The sequence below is a fragment of the Phyllostomus hastatus genome, unplaced genomic scaffold, assembly GCF_019186645.2.
Source record: "Phyllostomus hastatus isolate PE091 unplaced genomic scaffold, TTU_PhHast_1.1 phas_contig_551, whole genome shotgun sequence".
Taxonomy (NCBI): domain Eukaryota; kingdom Metazoa; phylum Chordata; class Mammalia; order Chiroptera; family Phyllostomidae; genus Phyllostomus; species Phyllostomus hastatus.
The window spans coordinates 6,862,711-6,885,810 of NW_025333909.1; the positions used below are offsets into that span (position 1 = coordinate 6,862,711).

At 37.8% G+C, this 23,100-nt stretch overlaps 1 protein-coding gene across 1 annotated transcript in view; it reads right to left on the reverse strand.

Annotated features, from left to right (window-relative positions):
- BRWD3 (bromodomain and WD repeat domain containing 3) overlaps nucleotides 1-23,100 on the reverse strand; it is a 95,402-nt gene that overhangs the window by 53,836 nt on the left and 18,466 nt on the right. The window contains exons 7-8 of the mRNA XM_045847470.1: nucleotides 7,335-7,495; nucleotides 5,658-5,879 (exon numbers count right to left, since the gene is read on the reverse strand). Coding sequence (XP_045703426.1) covers nucleotides 5,658-5,879; nucleotides 7,335-7,495 — 383 coding nt within the window. The remainder of the gene's footprint in view (nucleotides 1-5,657; nucleotides 5,880-7,334; nucleotides 7,496-23,100) is intronic.

Genomic DNA, 23,100 nt, shown 5'->3' on the forward strand with positions numbered 1-23,100 from the left:
AATTCTCAGTATTTTACCTGTCCTCAGGAAAAAAAAATCACAAAGGGAAGAGCTACTGGGCTCATGATGTAGATAATATACCACAGTATTAATATAGAGTTAAGTGGCAAAGAATAAATAAAGCATACAGAATGCATGCTAAATGGTGATCACCAGTATGGACAAAAGCGAATCTAAGGGGAGATTCAGAATGTTGGTTGGGGGGTAATGTACAATTTTATGGTAGTAAGGTGGTCAAAGAAAAGGTCTCTCTAAGAAAGTGACATTTGCACGAATTGCTTAGAATTTGAGGGAACAAGCCCTGTGAAGATCCAAGAAAGGCTATCTCAGAGCCATTAAACAGTAAAACAAAGGCAGGAGTGTAGCTAGAGTAAGCAGAGAGTGTAGCTGCTAAAGTGAAATGAAAAGAAGAAACAAGTAGGAGGTGAAGTAGGTCAGACAGCAAGGGGCTGAGAATATAATAAGTAAGGTGTGTGGATCACTATAAAGACTTTGGCTTTGTATTTCCAGTCAAGATGTCAGCATAGATAAATGCGATACTCACATTTTCACACAACCACATCAGAACTGCAATTAGACTACAGAAAAACCACCATTCAGAGCCACCTAAAATCTACCGGAACAGAAACCCTACAACTAAGGATATAAAGAAGAAGCCACATGAGACTGATAGGAGGAGCTGTGGAAGCAGAGAATGGACTGGTCCTACCCCCAGAGTGGCAGATAAAAATCAGGAGGGATACCGCAACCTTGGAGGTCCCCGCTGAGGGGTGAGGAGTCCCAGCCCCACACCAGGCCCCACCCCCCAGCCCAGGATTCCAGTGCCAGAAACAGAGGTCCCCATAACTTCTGGCTATAAAAATGAACTCACAGACGGAGACAACAGTGCAGTGATTATCAGGGAGACAGAAGGGTGGGGGAGGTAGAGAATGGGAAAGGGGAGACAAGTGGTGACAGAAAGAGACTTGACATGGGGTGGTAAACACAAAATACAATACAGAGATGATATATTATAGAATTGTATGCTTGAAACCTATATAATTTTATTAACCAATGTCACCCCAATAAATTCAATAAAAATTAAAAAGTTAAAACAAACACCAGAGGGGATTGTGGCTGAGTGAGATGGAGGGCTTCTGGAATCCGAGGCACTTCCTCCGTAAATACCGACACATGCACTTACTCAGTCTCACTCCATCTGAGCTCCAGCACCAGGGCAGTAGGTCAAAAGGCATCAGAGACATATGGGGAAGAACTGAAGTGTCTGGCATCAGGGCGAAAGCCCAGAACAGCTTTCTCCCAGAGAGAAGTGCTGTCAGAGGCCACTGTTTCTTCAATGAGCCCTCCTTTCCCCACAGAGCCAGCAGGCAGGGTCATATCTGAGTCTCAATCAACCAGGATCATACTGTTCACCCTACCTTGGGGATTCCCTAAGATGCCGACCCACCCAACTTGTCACCCCACCCAAGCTGTTTCCAGTGGCTTTTCCATACAAATGGCCTCTCTTGGTCCAGCAGCATCTGGCTTTCTTATTTCCAGTACATCTCACTAAGTGGCCCCAGACCTGGAACTAGCAGCCGCTGGCCTTGGCCCACAGCTTGGCCTCTCATGCACACCTCCAAGCCCAGAACAAACACCATCCATCTACAGATCACTCTAGTTCATACCAAGAGGCCGGGGAAAGAACACAGGCAGTGGCCGACCTTGGGCTGCACCTCTGAAAAGGCCAAAGAGCCACCACACCCAGTGGACAACTTGAGATCACATCAAAGCACCACCGAACCATCTCCATAGCAACACACTTAAGGGGTGGACTCAGTGGGCACCAGAGCCCTGCTCAACTAAGTCCTGCTCTGTGGGGTGGAACCCGGCACAGCTGATCCTCCACAGTGATAACAGCCAGTCCTTGCAGCCAATGGGACTGAGGGCAAATCCCACTCATTGGCGTGCCCACAGCAACTAAGGCTCAACAACAACAGGGCAGTGTACACAGCCCACATAGTGAGGTCTGGGGGGCACACCTGGAGTGCCTAGCCTGGATGAACGAGGAGGCTGTGCCACTGGACCCTATAGGACAGCTATTACATAAAGCCACTCTACCAAGTCCAGGAGAGAAAGCAGCCCTACCTAATACATAGAAACAAACCATAAGGAGGCTGCTAATATGAGGAGACAAAGAAATATGGCCCAAATGAAAGAACAGAACAAAATTTCACAAAAAGAGCTAAGTGAAATGGAGAGAAGCAATCCATCAGATGCAGAGTTCAAAACACTGGTTAGAAGGATGCTCAAGGAACTTAGTAAAGACCTCAGCAGCATAAAAAGACCCAGTTAGTAACAAAGGATACAATAATTGAAATAAAGAACAATTTACAGGGCCCTGCCTGGTGTAGCTTAGTAGACTGAGTGCAGGCTGCAAACAAAAGGGTCACTGGTTCAATTCCCAGTCAGGGCACATGCCTGGGTTGTGGGCCAGGTCCCCAATAGGAGGCGCGTGAGAAGCAACCACACACTGATGTTTCTCTCCCTCTCTTTCTCCTTCCTTTTCCCTCTCTCTAAAAATAAATAAATAAAATATTTAGAAAAAAACAATTTACAGGGAATCAACAATAGAGAAGATAAAGGATCAAATCAATGATCTGAAATATAAGGAGGCAAAAAAACAACCAGTCAGGACAATAAAAAGAAAAAAGAATACAAAAAAAAAAAAAAACAAACCCACAACAACCCAAGGATAGTGTTAGGAGCCTCTGGGACAACTTCAAGAGTACCAACATTTACCACATGGGGGTGCCAGAAGAAGAGAGTGAGCAACAGATCAAAAACCTATTAAAAAATAATGATGGAAAACTTCCCTAACTTCATGAAGGAAATAGACATACAAGCCCAGGAAGTGCAAAGAGTCTCAAATAAGGTGAACCCAAAGAAACCCACACCAAGACACATCATAATTAAAATGCAAAAGTTTAAAGACAAGGAGAGAATATTAAAAACATCAAAAGAAGGGATTGGCAAGAAACATTCAAACTGATGAAAAGCAAGGAAATATAACCAAGATTACTCGACCCAGCAAAGTTATCATTTATAATTGAATGACAGATAAAGAGCTTCCAGACAAGAAAAAGCTGAAGGAGTTCAACACCACCAAACCAGTATTACATGAAATGTTAAAGGGACTTCATTAACTAAAGGAGAAAATAAAAAGATAAAAAAATATGAATTGGCAATAAGTATATATCTATCAACAACTGAAATCTAAAAAAGAACAAACAAGCAGAACAGAAACACATTCGTAGATACAGAGAACAGACTGATGGTTACCAGATAGAAAGGGGATTTGGGGGATTGGGTGAAAAAGGTGAAGGGATTAAAGAAGTATGAATTGGTAGTTACAGAATAGTGATGGGGATGTAAAGTACAGCATAGGGAATGTAGTCCATAATATTCTAATAACTATGTACGGTGTCAGATGCATATGAGATTTTTCAGGATGACCAGTCAGTAAGTTATATAGTATCTAATCACTAGGTCATGTAACCGTAAGTAATATAATATTGTAAGTCAAGTGTAATTGAAAAATAAAAAAGTGGGAGATGAGAGGGGACAATGGGGGAAAAGAGGGAAGGGTTCTCAGGAACAACTATAAAGGACACATGGACAAAACCAAGGCGGGGGTGGAATCAGGGGAGGGAGGTGAAATGGCGAGGGTGCGGGGAGAGGTGGGGAGAAAATGCAGCCAACTGTACTTGAACTACAATAAAAAAAGTTAGTAAAATGGATCAGGAAAAAGCAAAAACGAAAAGATTTTAAGAAAGACTTCGGCTTTAACTCTGAGTTTGGAAGCTATTGATGGCTGTGAGGGCCAATGACATGATTTAACTACCACTTGAAAACCACTCAGCCTGTTATGCAGAGGCTAGACTGGGGTGAGAGAAATGGAAGGGGTGAATGAAGAACAGTTAGAAGTCTATTTCAATAATCTAGCCACAGATCATTGAAATAGAGTTGTGTGGTATAGGCCATGAGAATCTGTCAGATTCCAGACATATTTCAAGGGCAGACCCGACATGATTTGTTAAGAAGTTAGATATAGAATACAAGACAATGAAAACTGTCTGGGATGAGTACTTTGAACAATTAGAGAGACTGAAATGTCATTTGTCTGGATGTGGAAAGCTTTGGAAGGAGCAGATCTGAGGAAAGAAGACTCTGAGGTGCGTAATAGATATTCATGTGATGATGCCAAGTGGGTAGTTAAATATACAAGTATGGAACTAAAAGGTAGGTCCCAAGAAGGAAATTTAAGTGTGAGCGACATAGGTCTACAGAAGAAATTCAAAGCCATGAGACTTGATGCAATCACTAGGGAAAAAATGTGATAGAGAAGAGGTACCGTGAATCTCTAGGGCACTCACATATGTAAACAAAATGAAAAAGAAACTAGCAAATGAAACTATGAAGGAATCAAATGCTATCTTTTTATATATTTTTTATTGTAATCATCATTCAAGTACAGTTTTCTCCCTTTTACTCCCATTCTAGCCCATCCACCCAACCCTCCCTCTTCCCTCCCATTACCACCCTCCCCCTAGTTTTTGTCCATGTGTCCTTTAAAGGAATCAAATACTATCTTAAACATCTTTCAGTATAAACATATGGTCATTTTTTACGTTGTATAAGAGCACCTCCAAATTTGAGAAATAATACTGTCAGATACAATGGTGGGAACAAAAATATCTGAAAATCTTTCAAAACAAAATTCATGAAAGAATTTCAACTGGTCAAAAATTTCACATGAAATTTTTTCAAATTCAGCATGCTACACTGAACCCAATCCTTGCTAGCTCCTCGTAAACAGGTAATATATTGTTTAAATAACACACACACAAAATGACTGGCATACTTATTTGCAAGTACAGAACAAAGCAAATGGGAGTAGTTATCTCATTCACAAAAATGGTCTTCTTGACCAAAGTATAAAAGACCTTCTTTTCAGAAGGATTCCTCTATTTTCCTTTCAACCCAAATAAGAGGACAGAAGTTCAGCCTAGTTTGGTTAAATAAAAGTGCTTTGGTGGGGAGGAGGTATCCAGGACTTCCACTATCAGCATCTGGTAAAAAATATGGTTTGATCAAGCATTTAAATGAAATCAATACACTTTATGTCAAATATCAAGCAGAAAGAGAAAAATCAGTGAAACTAAAAATAAAGTTTTCCTAACATTAAACTTCTCCCTCTCCCTCTCCCTGTCTCTGTCAATCTGCCTGAAAAGCATCTTGGATTAAATGTTAACACAAAGTATGCTAATATTCAAGTTAGAACCTGTTTATATCCTGACTAACAGGTATTACTATTGCTCCTCAGAGCATTTACAAGCTTCTCCCTTCTTCACTAATATAAGTGAGACAAATGAGATGTCTCACACTGTATTTGACAATCCTTTTTCAGTGACCTTTTTACTTATCTATAAAGGAAATAGATTTATATGAAACAGGAACTTAAAAAACACCTGTGTACAGGGTACGAACAAAGCCCGTAAGAGGTCAACAGTTTTCCATCGGCCATTATTTATAATATTATCTACACAGTGTAACAGAAGTAAGAGAATGCTCATCCTTATTACATATGTGAGAGGTTACCCTTTCATTTTTCTCACCTGTATGGAAGTAATAGAAGCTGAATGTCCTTGAAGGACTGCAACTGGTGCACAAGTTCGAAGACACCACACTCTTACAACCTTGTCACAGCTGCCTGCGGCAATAAGAGTGTTCTCATAGTTAACAGCCATGTCAGAAATTTCAGCAGAGTGCCCTCGAAGTGTAGCGAGGAGGCGTCCATCATCTGTTGCCCAAATTTTCACCAAACAGTCGTCTGAACCCTATTGTCACATGAAAAGACAGAATATTTACAATGAAGCAGAAATTCCCCCTTCCAGAGAAAGCCAGAGACAAAGGGAAGATTTCATTACTTCTAAGCATTTACTTTTTACTTTCTTCTCTCCATGTAATATGGCTCCAGTAGCAAATATAAGTAATGTTCGAATGACAGCACTGACAAAAACTACTCCCAATACTGACAACTAAAAATAAATATTTGGTCACCTTGAAATAATTTAACATGAAGAATATCTGCCTTTCTTTCTTTCCTTAGGCCTGACAGCCTTTTTTTTTCTTAATTACTTGAATATTTTTTCTACAAATACTTGAAAATTTAGCCTAAAGACTGTATGCATTTCTCAATAAACATGAGACTTTTTCTTGATAATCTCTGATGACAATATGTTCATCTTTCTATTGAGAATTTCCAAAGAGCTTCAAAAATAGTAAAGAGCAATTTTACTCCAATTTGGAAAATAAATTATTTAAAAATTATTTTTATAGCATGATGGCAATCATCATCCTCACTGTGATCATCAATAAAAAATACTCAGCGGATGCATTATGAGTCATGAAAATGTCAATGGGAGATTCTGCAATAAACTCCAAGGAGTTTACTTAAAATATAAACCACTTCGCTCGCTGTAGCATAGAAATTGAAAAAGAAAATTATGCCATTACCTACATTTCTATGTTAACTTAGTACTAAAATCATGAGACTAAGCCTTTTTTTGGAAATATTAGTGTGCTACAATTCTGTACTGGAAATCACACAGTATGATCTGGTTAATGAAAACCCAATTTTAGCGCGGGCTGCGAACCAAAGTATCGCAGTTCGATTCCCAGCCAGGGCACATGCCTGGGTTGCAGGCCATGACCCCCAGCAACTGCACATTGATGTTTCTCTCTCTCTCTCTCTCCCTCCCTTCCCTCTCTAAAAATAAATAAATAAAATCTTTGAAAAAAAAGAAAACCCAATTTTAAAAACAGTACTAAAGTCAAAGAAAGATCTATACAATAACTGTAATTTTCATTCCTAACTGTGTAATATAGTTCAACTGTTCGACCATAAGGATGATGTAATCATTAATTAATTAAGCAGAACTGGGCCTAATTATACTAAGTGACAAATGGAAAATGCATATTAATAAATGTTTGCTAAAATGAAAATTCAATTGAGTAGATAAAACTTCTTTCACACAAATTACCCACCTCTAGACTATAGGCCTTCTGAAGATTTAATTTGTTAAACTAGATTTCCCTAAAGATAGAGGACATTGTAGTTCACCCTCATTTACTTATATAGAATGAGAAAACATGTTCAATTTCCATTCATCTTTCCTTACATTCAAGTGTCTAAGAAGAAAAACTGCTTATAAAGCATAATTCAATGCCATGAAGCATGGGTTCAATTGTTAATCTCTAACATTGAAAACTATTACAAATTTGAAACTCACTGTAAAAATTCTTCTCCCACTTCGGTCAAATGCTACACAGTAGACAGATGACAAGTGCCCCAGAATTCTCTTATGCATCTTAATGTGCTGGTAAGCAGATGAAGGGAAAATATGGCTGAAGCGACTGCATCCTGTTAATTGTCTGGCAGAGGTGATATTCACTGCAAAACATAAAAGAAGAGATTCACTTCTTAAAACCTAAAAGTGAAACGTACTTCATTAAGTTAAAGACTGAATATTAATATGAGATAAACAGGATGCACATACCACAGCAATTCTACCCTGTGAGAAGTCTAAATTCCATTATACATTTCATGATTTTATAACCTCAAGTTCGCTACTACAAAGCATTAAGAACACTCTTCTTTTAAATCCCAGAAGTCTGACTATATTTGCCTAACTATGGTTTCTCAAACATATTTCCATTTTGCCTTTCATGGCACACAATAGCCAAAGAGACTGTCACTTTAAATATACACCTAAGTCTTACTATTACAAGAATGGTAGAATAAAAACTATGTTTGGTTAGGTATAATATATCTTAAAAATTATATAGGGAATTTTTCCTGTCCTCACAGCCATCCACCCCAAATACAGCTATCCAAAAACTTCAACGGCAATGTAAAGGGGCTTATACAGTAAAAAGAGAAGGAAGCTATGAAATCACATAGGTTCTCAGGAACAAACAATTCTTTCTAGGCCTGTCTATAGGGTCTTGACTTTTTGGTTTCTGAAACTGTAGGGTCTCCCTTTAGTTACCACTGAACTTTAAGGTTTCATCCACTCTGAGGTCATCTTAGATTCCGTATCCATTTCGTTTGTTTTTTTGTCTTATAGTTAATTTTCTTAAAAAGGAGCCATAATAAAATATAAGTCTGCATAATTCTCTTTCAACTACTGCTTAAATGTTTTTCACTTCCCTCAAATGCCTCAATCCCCACGCAAGGATTTGCAAGCACACACTTGCTTGGTGAAATTTTTCCAGTCTTCCCTTATATTTAACATCCCACACAATATATTTTCATCAAAATATAAGGTCCTTCCCTACAAGTTCGAAATCACCTCGAAGCATTTTCCCTGTGCATACATAATATAGTATAAATGATGAGTTTTATGTTGAAGCATGGCAAAATTAAGCCAAGAATTGAGTAGCTGAATTAGTACAATCAGAACCATGCCACAGTGAAAAACTAAGAAAAAATTCAATGTCTCAATCTTAAGAGCAATGAAGTCTTTTTTTTTTTTTTTAGGCAAAGGTAGATCCATTGCCCATTTTAAACTGATAAAGTGACAAAAACATGAATGATGAATAGCAAAATCAACAAAACTTTGAATGCTAACCATGAGAATTAGAGAACTGACAATTAATATAACACTAAGAGATGCTGAGATAATGGTAGAAAATCCACAAGCATCAGTTCCAGGTAAGAGAGTTTCTTTTTGGAAGCTATTTCCCATCCCAACCTCTAAAAATTTCCATAATTGTAAGATAGGAAGAGCATGCACCATAACTTTGGGACTTCAGTGATCTTTGTTCTTCAATCTAACATTTCTTACTGCTTTGAGTTCCTTGAAACAATCACCCATTAATTACTCCTGCTTTGCTTTTTTTCTAGACATATTTCACAAGTAGATGGAGGGAAAGTCCTCTTACTTCAAGGCAGGGTTGTCAACACTGTCTTTCTCATGTATTCTCCACTTAGCCACTAGTTTTCAGTACTGCTGCTTCTTGCGTTCCTTACAAATCTACAGAACACTTTATCATGAGCATTTTCCTCAGTTGACTATAAAGATACAATTAAAATGAGTTCACTTTGTACCAAACCTTGAGTATTTTAATAGAAAGAAGTGGATCTCATTCTTCCAGAATAAATATTATATAGGTCCTTTGCAGGAGGGAAATGCTCAAATCATTATTCCTTTTCTCAAAAGTAACAATAAAATAAAGGGAAACCCAATTATCATTGTGTTGTATCTGAATATCTCTATCAAATGCACTATGCGAGCAAATTGTTTCTTCTATTATAAGCATGATGCAAATGCAGAGATAAGCAATTAACTTTCACCCTAACAATGTAGAATGAAGTACTAATGAGAAACAACAAATAAAAACATCCCACAATACTATGCTCATATGTCTACTACAATGTCATTATTGCATTGCCACTAGTAAGTCTTCTAAAATCTACAGTACTTAAAAGGTATGTAATAAGTTTGAAACCATATAATTAATTACCTTGATTAATTCTATATTTTAATTATTTCAAAAACACTATAATGGGTAAATAATGTTATTTCAGCCTCATTCACTACTAAGGAATTGAGTGGCACAAATCACAAAAAGTGAAATGGCAAACAACAGTTAAAATAATTTAACGAAAGTTTAGTCACAACAAAATGCCTGCTTCTCCACACACTGTGGTTAAGGATTCAGCAGCATTTGAAAAACTGTTATGATACCTTTCTATCTGGGGAGCTAAGATGATTATGGTCTGGTTCCAATAATCAACTATAGAGAATTTTCTCTTCAGTACTGATGTGAACATGCCAACATTGTCATGAAATATTTTAGGAACTTCCCTTTTGAGACAAACATCTTTGATATCACAATACGTTACTCATAGTAATGTTAACAAATTCAAGTAGTTGACAAATTACTGAAATGTATATACATACAAAATATTCTATTTAGAATCCACGTCTCCTAAATCTTTTTCATTAAAATTTTATAGGATGAGCTTCTACACTATTCTCTAACAAAAGGTAAGATACATGAACAAACTCAGTGATAGAACAAAATGCTTAGATTCAAGTAAGAACACGACACAATTTACTGTGTGTACTTGACAAATTTACGAAGTCACAGATATCAACTGACAGGTATCAATGGAATAATTGTTTTCTTTCTTTAAAACATGTTTGTTGACCACCTACTAGGCCCTAACACTGTGACAGACACTGAAAATACTGCTTATGAACAAGTCAAACAAGAACTCTATCCTCAGGGAATATATACTCCAAAGGGTAAGGCTTTCATCATTTGCCTGATTTTAGGAATGAATAAGGTACTTTAATGGGGAAAATAATCTACAGAAATATATACAGCTCTTAAAGTGTTTTTCCTAATAAACGCTGCAGATGATCCTGATACTGTGCCAAGTTTGAGAACTACTAATTCTACTCCAACCTTCCTTCCCACGAAATTATCAGCCAGATGGCCATTCAGCCTCTGCTTAAACACTTCTAGTAAAGAGATAATGATTATTTCTCAAAAACAGGCAGTTCATATGTTGAGCTGCTCTAATTTTGGGTAGACTCTACCCTTAACTGAGCTAAATCTGTCTCCCTATAACTTCCAGAGAACCATACAGGCTCTGCTCTTGGGAGCTAAACTAAAAAAAATAAAATAAAATCCTTTGTCACACGATAACCCACGGAACAGTTAAAGACAGCTATTATTTTGTCTTATGTCTTCTCTCAACATGTGAGGTCCCCTCTGTATTACTCACAGACACTTCTCTTTCTTATCATCCCCTATAGAAAAACACCCTTTCACCATAAACAGTATTGTGGTTGTGTTTTTTTTCTTAGTAACGTTGTTATTTCATCAATGTCTGAGCCTCTCAACAAGAACTGACAGTATTCCAGTGGTATAATTAATCAGCAGAGTACAGTGGATTATTTGCATCTACCCTTTTATCAATGAAATTTAAGATCACAAAGAATATATTAGTTTTCTAAAACAGCTGCCTTATAATAGCCGTAATATTACCTATTCAAGAAGAAATAAAGTTAATTGGCATTAGTATTTTTCGTAAGCATATCTAAATTCCCAGGGATCATCTCTCTCTCTTCTGAGAGTACACAAAACACGTGTTCGATAAACCTATCTAAATTTCTGCCTGGGGTTAAAGCTAAATTCATCAATCTATACTTTCTAGGATCTATTCTTTGTTCACTTTTGTATACTTGCCCATTGGATAAAATGTCATTTCTCATGTCCACTCTGATTTTACAAAAAATTACCTTCCAGCAAGAACTAGTTCAGTATACCAGGATTTATTTGGGCCTCTGATAGCAGCAAGGTACTCACGTATGTTAGGTTTTCTTTTCTTTGTTTGACCATACTTACCCCACCCCTTTACAGTTTAGAAATCATTCGCTTTTTTAACTTTATTTTCATTGTTGACACTATTACAGATGCCCCTATTTCCCCGTCTCAGTCCCCACCCCTTGGCTCTGGCCATCACCACACTGTTGTCTGTGTCTCTGGGTTATCCATACATGTTCTTCGGCTGATCCTTTCACCTTCTTTCACCCAACCCCCCTCCCACCTTCCCTGGCAGCTGTCAGTCTGTTCCATGTACCTCATTCTCTTTGATAGAGAAGACTTGAGCAAAGCATGGTTATGTATAGCTCTCACACTGTGGCTATGAATCTACACCACCTGTTCCTATTCAGTAAACCTATAGGTTTCTTCCCCATACGCTAATTAGAACCTAAAAGGTGTTTTGGGGTATTTATGTATGGGTAGAACCACAAGAAATTGTTGATGTTCACCAATTTTCCACATATAAAACTAATAATCTTAAATGTCTCAACATTAATATCTATAACCGGAGTGGGGGATATTGGACTTTAGTTTGATGTAGATATCCTGTTATTTACTTCTCACTGGGAAAGCATCATCCATACTGTCCACTCTGTAGTATAACCCCATGTACATTTCTCCCTCCTTTTATCTTTACACACTGCTTTTCATATTATAACCACATCTTGGTCTGTGAATTTCTTAATACATTTAACATTAATATTCACCACTAGTCCCCTCACTTTCCTATTAGTTTTGTTTATTTAGGACCAAGTATAGGCACTCTTCACATTTTAAGCACTAAAATCCTAGTACACTTTGTTTCATTAGATCTAATATTTATAAATATTTTGCTTAACCTAAATGTTCTACTATACTTCATTGTATCATTTTTTTAAGCTGGGTAATTTTACCACAGATGCCTAACTCCTGTGAAAAACACCTCAAAACACACCCCCCCTTCAAGTTTCTTCACATGTGAAAGAAAGAACATTATTTGACCAAAAAAAGATCAGGAAGCCTATGCTGAAACATACTGAAACAATTATATAACAGGTAGAGAGGACCAAAATTGTAAAGTAGTAAAGAATTTCTTAAAGATTTTATTTATTTATTTTTAGAGAAGGGAAGGGAGGGAGAAAGAGAGGGAGACAAACATCAGTGTGTGAGAGAAATATGGATCAGCTGCCTCTTGCACCTCCCCCAACCAGGGCCCTGGCCCACACGCAGGCATGTGCTCCGACGACCCTTCAGTTCACAGGCCACTACTCAGTCCACTGAGCCGCACCAGCCAGGGGTAAAGTAGTAAAGAATTTAAAAATTGAAGAAAGTAGAAAACCAGTAATAAGGTATTAAGTATTTGTTATTTTATACTAAATTAAAGGTTTTATATTTTATATACTTAATAAAGAAGGAGACAATTGTACTTGAACAACAATTTAAAATGTAAAAATTTAAATCAGATTTCTAAAATACTTTAAGAGTTATAGTTCATTAGTTAATCTATTCAAAAATGCTTCCATTTTAGAATTAAAATGAGCACTTCTTATAGACTCTCATACTCCACATTATTTCTTGCTAGGACACAAGCGTCAATAGCAGAATCCAAATTTAAAGTGCATTAGGGGAGTGACGTCAACACCATGGCTGATGAGTCCTTTTTCTCTTGCCTTTAATTACCAACTAAATGAACATTAATAACCAAACAAAAGTGCGTCTGCACATTACACCATGACATCTGGGAGGTTTATCCCCAATTGCACATCGAAAAGTGGGCAGACAGGAGTTCAATAGGGGCTGCACATCCAAAGGGGTGGGGGAATCTGCCCCACCCCATACCCTACAATGGTGGGGCGGAGGGGACAGGACCCTGGAGAGTACAAAATGAAAGGGATACCCAGAGTTTATAGAGAATTTATAGAGGCCCTGCCTGAGGGGAGAATCCGGAAGGCCATCGGAATGGAAAAGAGATGAATTTGGATGCAGAGGAGAGGAAGTTGTCAGGGTGCACCCACTCCTCCCCAGGGCAACACTGTAAAGGGCTGGGTTTTTGGCAGCTGCACCAGTGCCCCCACAGGCAGATAAAATGGAAAGCAGCAGCCTCCACCGTGGAAGAGGTGTAAATCAAAAGTATGCAGGGACTCCCTGGCTGCCCCAACTGTGCAGGATGCGGCTGGTGTGGACTATTTCTCTGGCAGCACCCACAGTTCTTTATTCCGATTTTAATCTTTATTGTGTTTTTTCCATTACCATTTAGTCCCCTTTTACTCCCCTCCCCCTAGCACCCAGATTTCTGAGGACAGACCTCCTCCATTGGGGGAAGGGAGAGGAAAGGAAGGAGACAGATAAAAATATTGAAGAGCACTGAATGAACATGATTCCTGCTATCTGCTTTGGAATTCACCAGGAGGTCCACCCACGGATCTCTGGGAGCTCCCACTAGAGGACCTCCCTGCTGGCCAGTGGGTATCCCCAAAGCCCCAAATGGTAAGCCCACCGCCCCCCCCACTCTGCTGCCAGTTCCTTGTGCATGTTCCCAGTGCACCTGGGAGAACCAGCTCCAGAAGAAGAAACCACACATGAGAAACCACACACTTGAGCTACTGTGCCACCTTTTGGAACACTAAACAAAGGTTTCTGATAGCCAGCCTGCTGAATCGTAAGAACCAAAGATGACACAAAGCCTTAATAAAGGAGGTATCTGATACTTCAAATGCAAAAGCAGAAGTTTATACCTTCAAATGCTATGAAAAATTAAGGAAACATGGTACCACAAAAAGAAAATAATAATTCCCCAGTAAGTGAACTCAAAGGCACAGAATACTGCAATCTACCAGATAAAAACTCAAAATAGCTGTTATGAAGGAACTCAACCTGCTACTACAAAAAAAAAAAAAACCCTCAGGAAGGCATTTCATTCAACTCAGACATAAAGCTAATGAACAGAAGGAATTCTTTACCGAACAGATACAAATTATAGTAAAGAAACAACTTCTGGAGACGAAAAATTCAATGAAGGACATTAAAAAATGCAATAAAGAGCACTATTATTAACAGGACACAGTAGATGAAGAAAGAGCAAGTGACTTGGAGGATAGGAATCTAGAAATAATTCAATTAGAAAAGAAAAGAGAAATACGAATTTAAAAGTGAAAAGACCCAGCGCTGGCCTGGGTGGCGCCGTTGGCTGAGTGGCTCAGCTGGTTGAGCGCTGTCCTGAAAAGTGAAAGGCTGCCAGTTCAATCCCCAGGCAGAGCACATGCCTGAGTGGCGGGTTCTGTCCCACATCAGGGTGTGTATGACAGGCAACTGATCGATGTCTTTCTCTCACATCGATGTTTATCTCCCCCCCCTTTCTCTCTCTTCCCCCTCTCTCTAAAAAGAAATAAATAAAATCTTAAAAAAAGTAAAACCCTACTAGAATTATTAGATTTGATCAGGAAGGCAAATATAAGAATAATTGGTGTACCAGAAGAAGAGCAGAAAAGTGGGTAGAGAATTTATTTAAAGCCATAAAGCTGAGAACTTCCCAATTCCTAGACATACTAGTCCACCAAGCTAATAGAACATCCTGTTATATCAATGCAAAAAGAACTTCTGCAAGACACAGTGTAATGAAAATGACAAAAATCAATGATAAAGAAAGACTATTAAAGGCAGCAAGGGGAAAAAAAATTAAATAGCCTACAAAGAAACCTCATTAGGCTATCAGCAGATTTCTCAGCAGAAACTCTTTATACCAAGAGTGTGAAATGACATAAACAGTGTTGAAAGATAAAAATATTACCAGCCAGGAATACTTTCTTCAGCAAAATTATCCTCTAAATAAGAAGGAAAAATAAGGCTTTCCCAGACAAACGAAAGCTGAGGGAGTTCACCACCACTAAACCTGCCTTGCAAGAAATACTGGAAGCTCTTCAAGCTGAATTAAAAAGATGGTAATAAGCTATATGAAAATATATAAAAGTACACAACACTGTGGCAAAGGCAAAAGCAGACAGAGCTAGAAAACTGTATATTAGAATGTAGTTTTAACCTACAATGTACAGATTCAAAGCAATCCCTATTAAAATTCCAATGGCATAACTCACAGAAATACAAAAAACAATCCTAAAATTTGCATGGAACCAAAAGTGACACCAAATAGCCAAAACAATCCTTAGAAAGAACAAAGGCTGAAGTCATCACACTTCCTGATTTTAAACTATAAAACTATAATAATAAAAAGAATATGGTACTGTATAAAAAGAAATACATATACCAAATAAAAGATATTGATGAGTGTAAGCAGTGAACTTCCTCCCTTATTTTTATGGGTATGAAATTGTTATTCGATACAAAAGGGTAAAGCATGGGAACATGTGTTTTGGTCACAGGATTGGGGACAAAAAACATAATAGATAGCCCTGGCTGGCATAGCTCAGTGGATTGAGCTTGGGCCGTGACCCAAAACATCGCAGGTTTGATTCCCAGTCAGGGCACATGCCTGGGTTGCTGGCCAGGTCCCCAGTGGGGGCCACATGAGAGGCAACCGCACACTGATGTTTCTCTTTCTCTCTTTCTCCCTCCCTTACCGTCTCTAAAAATAAATAAATAAAATATTTTAAAAAACCCACAAAAACATAATAGATAGTAATCCTGTGGGAAAATCAGAGTCAGGCAAGTAGCTCAATAGGTGGTAGAAGAGCTGGCTCTGGCTTTACCAATTCCCCCTGTTTTGGCAAAATGACAGTAAAACAGCCACATGGTACTGAGGAAAAAAAATGGTCAACCCTCTTTCTTATCTGTAACATTTCTAAAATAGGCATCATAATACCGCTTATCTTGACAATAACACGAGATGAATTTTGTAGAACATATGGCACAGTAGGCTTAGTTCCTGTGCAACTTGGCTCCTACTCCTTTCCCCGTTCCTGTCCTCTCTGGGATCTCCCTGCTCTCACACACCGAAATGAGTGGAGTGGAGGAAGGGGAAAAAGTCTCCTGATAAATTGGACTCTGATGGATAGCGATCTCTATGATAAAGAAGATGATTAAACATAAACTAAAATCTTACACACTTTGCTGTCCAGAGTCGACAAAAAAAAAAAAAATCCCTTGTTATATAATAAAATATACACACTTTTATGTGCCAGGCACTGTGCTAGGCACTTTATATGTTTAAGTTATTTAACCCTATGAAGTGAGTACTATTAACATCCCCTTTTTAAAGACAATGGAAACTGAGGCATAGAGGAGTTAAATACTTTATCCAAGACCCCAAGCTAGTCAGTGGCAGAGCCAGTATTCAAGCTCAGGCATCTCTTAACCAATACTCTATAATAGCATTTCTGAAAATAGCATTTCTAATTTAGCATTTCTTTTTTCCAAGAAAAAGAAAACAAAACTAAAATTCGCCTCAAAAGGTAAACTGCGCTCTAATGACTACAACAGGTTTTATTACCCCAATCCTTAACTTCTAGCCCAAACTAACCCAGGACATAATTAAATCTGCCAAATCCACCAATCTTATAACCATAATATTAAAAGAACAGGATGGAATATATTTAAAAAGACATTAAAAACTCCTAGATGTGGGAGAGATGATGTGTTGTGGAATTGTGCACCTGAAAGCTGTGTAATTTTGTTGCCAGTGTCACCCCCATAAATTCAATAAAAGGGCTAAATAAATAAATAAATAAATAATCACAGAGAACCTACGTGGTCAACAAGAGGTTCCATTATGGTAACTAGGAAACCCTAGGTCTGTCCAGAAAAAGTCCAGCCATAGGTAATACAATGAGAACGGTTTGCACGACACTGATGTAACCTGGCAGCCAAGGCGAGTGGACTGGGATGTGCATGCGTGCACAATGACGACTTCACTGTACTAGTCAGTGGGGACAGTAGGTGCCTCTGAGTGCTGTGTGGCTGTCACATTCAAAATGACTAAGCGACTAGAGCAATGGATCTGCATCCAATTTTGCGTTAACCTTAAACATTCCCCCCATGGAAACTATTCGGATGATTCAGAGGGCCACAGCTATGGGCAACTGATGATTGGCAGCTTCATCACAGCTCACCCACTCGTGCATCACATCTCGTGCAGAGTTTTTTGGCAAAACATAAAATTACCCAGGTGACTCAGTCCCGCTACAGCCCAGATTTGGTGCCCTGAGACGTCTGGCTTTTCCCAAAACTAAAATCACCTTTGAAAGGGAGGACATTTCAGACCATCGATGAGATTCAGGAAAATACAACGGGGCAGCTGATGGCAACTGGGAGAACTGTGTGAGGTCCCAAGGTGCCTACTTTGAAGGGGATTGAGACATCATTGTCCTACGGACAATGTTTCTTGTATCCGTAACTTGTGCAATAAATGTCTCTATTTTTTTCATATTATATGGCTGAATACCTTCTGGGCAGACCTCATATATATTATTTATTTTGCTGAGAATTTTGTGGGAGGAGCACTATATATGAAGTGAAAGGAAAGATCTGAGACTTGAGTTTATATATGCAACCACTACAGCTGCATGAGTTATGTATTCTTTTCATGAGGATAACTCAAATACTAGATCTTTCATCTATAGTCCTTATCATCAATATCTGACCCAATGTTATAATTACAAATTACATTTGTGTAACATTTTAGAGTTTATAAAGTAATTCCACGGAGTTCTCATTTAAGTTCACAGCAATCCGGTGAGATCAGAAGGCAAGCGTTTCCTTCAATTTGTAAATGAGGAAGCAAAGTCCCCCCCTAAACTAAGAGTCTTGCCTAACATTACAGAGCCAATAAATGGCAGGGCCTACGCTGTATCCAGGTCTCCTGATGATAATAGAGTAATAGTCTTCCCACTCTTCACTGCTGTCTATTTAATGATATTATAGAAAATACAATCCGACCGCAAAAACTCTACGTATATCCTTCAATCTTTTCTCCACTTGCAAAAGACACTGAACAAAGTCAGCAGGGACCCTGGCATTTACTAAATCGGTTTTTACTGCGAAGTTCACAAGCATTTAAGAAGTATTCTAAAATGGCCACATCAGAAGTATATGGAACTTTGAACTGCCGTCAGAAAATGTTTCTAGGATAAAACAAAACAGACGAAGACCATCCAGAAAAGCCCTTAAATACTATTAATAACAAATTGCTGTATGCTAACCATGTGCTTTTAAAAGACTTGCTAAGACCTCATGTTGAAAGAATCAAAAAACCTATCTGGGACTGAAAGAGTGGTTATCAGCCAGGGCTGAGAAAGAAAAAAGCAGCCCTGCAATTAATCAGACCGGGAGGACAGACAAGATAAAGCTGGCTCTAAAGTTAACAGGAAATATTGTTTTTCCCAAGGTCATGTAGTAGTTGTAAAATATCCTAACTGCACTCTCTTTGAGTGATTACTGCTTTCTTACCAATAATGCCCCCAGACTTGCTTTGCTATTGTCACTCATTACTGGAGGAAGACACCCAATTCCTACAGCACCCTACTTCCTGCCGGCACCCAATCCCTAGTTAGGCCCTACTTCTCTCAATCTGCCTCGGAAGCAGCCACCAATCCAGAACAAATCTTGGCTTCCTTCAAACCCTCCTCAGAAATCTGCAGTGGTAAACCAAAACTTACACTGCTTTATCAAGAGGGTAGGAATTAAAAAGAAAATCATGTTGCCTACCACTGCTGCGTGAATATAAAGAAATATATTAGAATAATCGGCAGAAAGTCTAACTCAGAAACACGTATCAGTGGAACTTAATCATAATCCTGTGACATACATGCTAACAATTATTTATTTCTCAACTGGATGGCTTTCAAAAACTAGGAATTTATCATTTAATGAAACAGGCACTTCCCTCCTCCCTCTTATCCAGAGGACTTCCAAGGTTCCTCAAGAGTGTACTCCCTCACTGGGAGTCAATAAATCTGATTTTGTCAGACTATAGGCTTGATCCTGGTGGTCTCTGCTTGATGAGGCTTTAACAAGGTAACATATTTTGAATTACTCTACAGATTTGGCAGTTTAGTGCTGACAAAAGCCTCCCCTTCCCCCCAAAAGAAACACTTCTGAGCCTAAACCTTAAAATCAGTAAACACGAGACCTTCACTGCTAAGAAAGATGAATAACTCACAGAATTCTATTGATTACATCACAGGAGACATCTGATCAATGATGCTAAAAGATATAGTATTTAACCAAAGCCAGGTAAGTACCATATTTTCTGGGAGAAAGAGTATAATATCATCAACCTGGCATCAAGCTCCAGATAAAACCAAAAGTGTATGAATTGGTGATATTATCTGCTTTTTAATGCAAATGAGTTAGGTTACTCTTGAGCGATTTTATCTGTCACCTATAATCTAAGTATCTGTTGTCCACAGTGTTCACAAATCCTTGTGTAATTTTCTAAGTTTTAATTTTTAAGCTTTAATATAGATTATATAAAAATAGAACAGTTCCAATTCTTCTGTAAATGGCGCTGAAAGACAGAATTAATTGTTTTAACCATACATAGGTCAAGCTAACTTCATATTCATAGATGCCATTAAACAACCCAGAGTGTTTAAAGGTGCCTCACTGCCAATAAACTGCTTTGGAAAATAGCAGGTCTAGCCATTTTAAAGAATAACCTCAACCCAACTTTGCTAGACCGGCCTTATAATGGGGATGAAGGGCAAAGGACATTATTACTAAAATCATGTTCTATTATGATGCCTATGGATCAATAAAAAAATGTTTTACAATCTGCTAAACAACTTCAAAACAATAAAGCAAAGTTTGCAACGTCTGAGAACCAGTAGCTACACACCTACCTCAAAGATAAACCTCAGGAATGTGGGGGTAGGGTAGAGAATAATGTAGAAAGAGGAGTGCTTTCAGCAGAAGCTTAAGATTGAATCAGAAACAGTACCAGGCTCAGCCAATAACTGCTAACCAGATAACAGTCTTAAGGCTTTATACACACAAGGCAGAAAAGACTACTATTCACAGATCAGGTTTCTTACGCGTACCCAGCATCATCAATATCATCTTCAAATGCAAAGTTTTTCAGAAAACAAGCTGTATTTAAAGAGCGCTAAAATAACCTTGAATTAGCCAATTTTTACAAAAATGTCACTTGGCCAACATTTACAGTTTTTCATTTATTCAGAAGAATAGAAAATTTGCAACCTTCTGATTGGTTAAAATGGAGTTGCCCTATAAGTAGAGGATGATAGTCATTGGAAAGTGACTCATGAAATTCAGTGTCAATTATAGGTTTATAATGATCAGTACTATTTTCTGTGTCAAGCTGGGTTCAGGGTTTCCTCAAAAAAGTTCTAACAGCTAAACACATTAATATAAAGTCTTGAAAGAAGCCAGGAAGAGCAGAAATAAATGCTAATAAAACGTGAAAACTGTAGAAAAAGCACAAGACAAAAGAATTATTTATTTTATGAATTTGATGCTACTACACATCAAATTATGTCTGTGAAACCTAAACTACACAAAGCAATGTTTTATAGTCTACAAGGCTGATACTATCCCCATGCTGTAACATGCATTCACAGTACAACTTAAGTAACAATATTAAGTCCTACAGGCTATTGACATTAGTGACCATTGAATGTCTTAATGCTATAATATTAAATGAGATGTGGAAAAATCACCAATATTTCTAATTCCATTCAGCCTTCTGGCAAAGTTCACTTAATATAATTTGAGGATAAATATCCTAAATCTTTATTTTCCTATCTTCTTTTAACCCATTTAGCCTGATTTGATTATTATACACAAACATTTTAGAGTGCTTTTTCTTCCAACAAAACAAATCTGGAGTTGTCTTGCACCTTCCCTTTGTAAACTGTAAGTATAAACTTCTATTTCTATAAGGTACAGAGTAAAATGTATGGAATACTAAACTATTCTTTCAGAATACTTTGGTATACATTGAAGTCAAAAGCTAAAGGAATGACAACGAATAATGAGGAAAGAGAAAATAGTGTTTATAATGGGATTAAAGAGAAATTCTTCATTATGTTTTACACGATGATACTAAGACTCACAATAAAATGTTTTCTTTCAAATTGATAAACCACAATGATTAATCCTGATAGTAATACAATATTGACTTCAGAAATGAATACAAAGAGCTAGAAACTGATGAGCTGTATAAAAACATACAAATGCCTTTAAATCGGTTTCCATGTGGCAGCAATTATAGAACTTCCATTCATTTAATATTTAGTGAGCACTCACAATGTAGCACATTCAAAAGATTCTCAGTTTATATTCCAGTTCTAATTAGTTGCAGGTGTGACAAAAATCCCTTGCTCCTCTCCACATACAAAGTTATGACTGTAGATGCAACTTGCTTCATGCACAATTATGTGAGTACGAAAAGGCGGAAGCGGGGAGAGGAGGGAAACAGGCAACACAAAGCAAGCCCTGGGAAACCTGTGGTCCGTGGGCAAGAGATAAGAACTCCATAAAATCAGAGAGGGAGGATGACAAATATTCCTGGCAAAAACCCGGTCACCTCAACGAAGTAAAAAGTTTAAATTATATTACTTTCTTTCCATTTTCATTTGCATAATAACAAGAGGCAGGCTTCCAGCCTCCGAGTGAATTCTGGATTAAAGTGTGACATGTGACCCGCACTGTGGCCAATAAGTCAAGAGCCAAGCAATACTAAATGGAAGTTTATGGCAATATATAAATATTCATTTGGCTACAGAGGTTAATGCGAGCCTCCTGAGCTGTACACAGTGTAAATTATAGGCCTCCAATGTAAATTACAGGATGGTTGTTATATGTCAAATATACTAAGGATAAAGGGAAAACAGCTTTAAAAACAAAGTCTTATAACATCATACCCTTGACTCTGTTGAGAAAAACAAGCATGTGCATTTGTTCCTTGGGTTCAACGTCAGTCCCAAACGAGAATGAATAAGCTATCCTGCTGCCATGCCTTTGGATAATTTTATGACAATTATTTCAGATCTCTATCATGATGGGCAATAACTATAATACCAGTTCTTGCAAATATTCACTTCAAACAGACATGAAACAGTTTTAAAATGACTTCTATACTAACAAATTAGCCAAGAGCAGAGTTGTGTCTGCGTGAAATTTTATTTTCAAATTTTAGTGTAGTGACTACAAAGTTTCCAAAGCAAATACTAATATTTAAAGGGATGAAGAAATAACAATACTTAGTTGACTACAGCACAAGATGTCAAACAATACTACAAATATTAATCACATATGCTCCAGGACTTCTTTGTGTGGCATTAGGTATTAACACTGTTTTGAATTTAGTTCATTCTCTTCCTCTGATTTAATCTTGGCACAATGCAAAACCAATTTCATTAGTCGAGCATACTGCTAATGAAATGGCATGACTGGAGCTTAGACCTGTCATAATGTTAACAGACATCTTTGCTCTTGCTGTATAGGAATTTGGAAATTCAAACTCGATAAACTTAAGGACACATATATTTAAAGTATTACGGTAGTTAGTCTGGAGAATGGAATCTGGGAATTAACTCCCAAATTCCATCCCCATGCTCCCTCACCTCCATTTCATTAAATTACTAAGAAACATGGCTGATTAACTGCACAAAGTATGAGAACATCTGAATAAATATTCTAATATAGTGGAGAGTCCAGATAAGGTCAGAATTTAATTGTTTGGGACCAAAGACAATTGTAAAA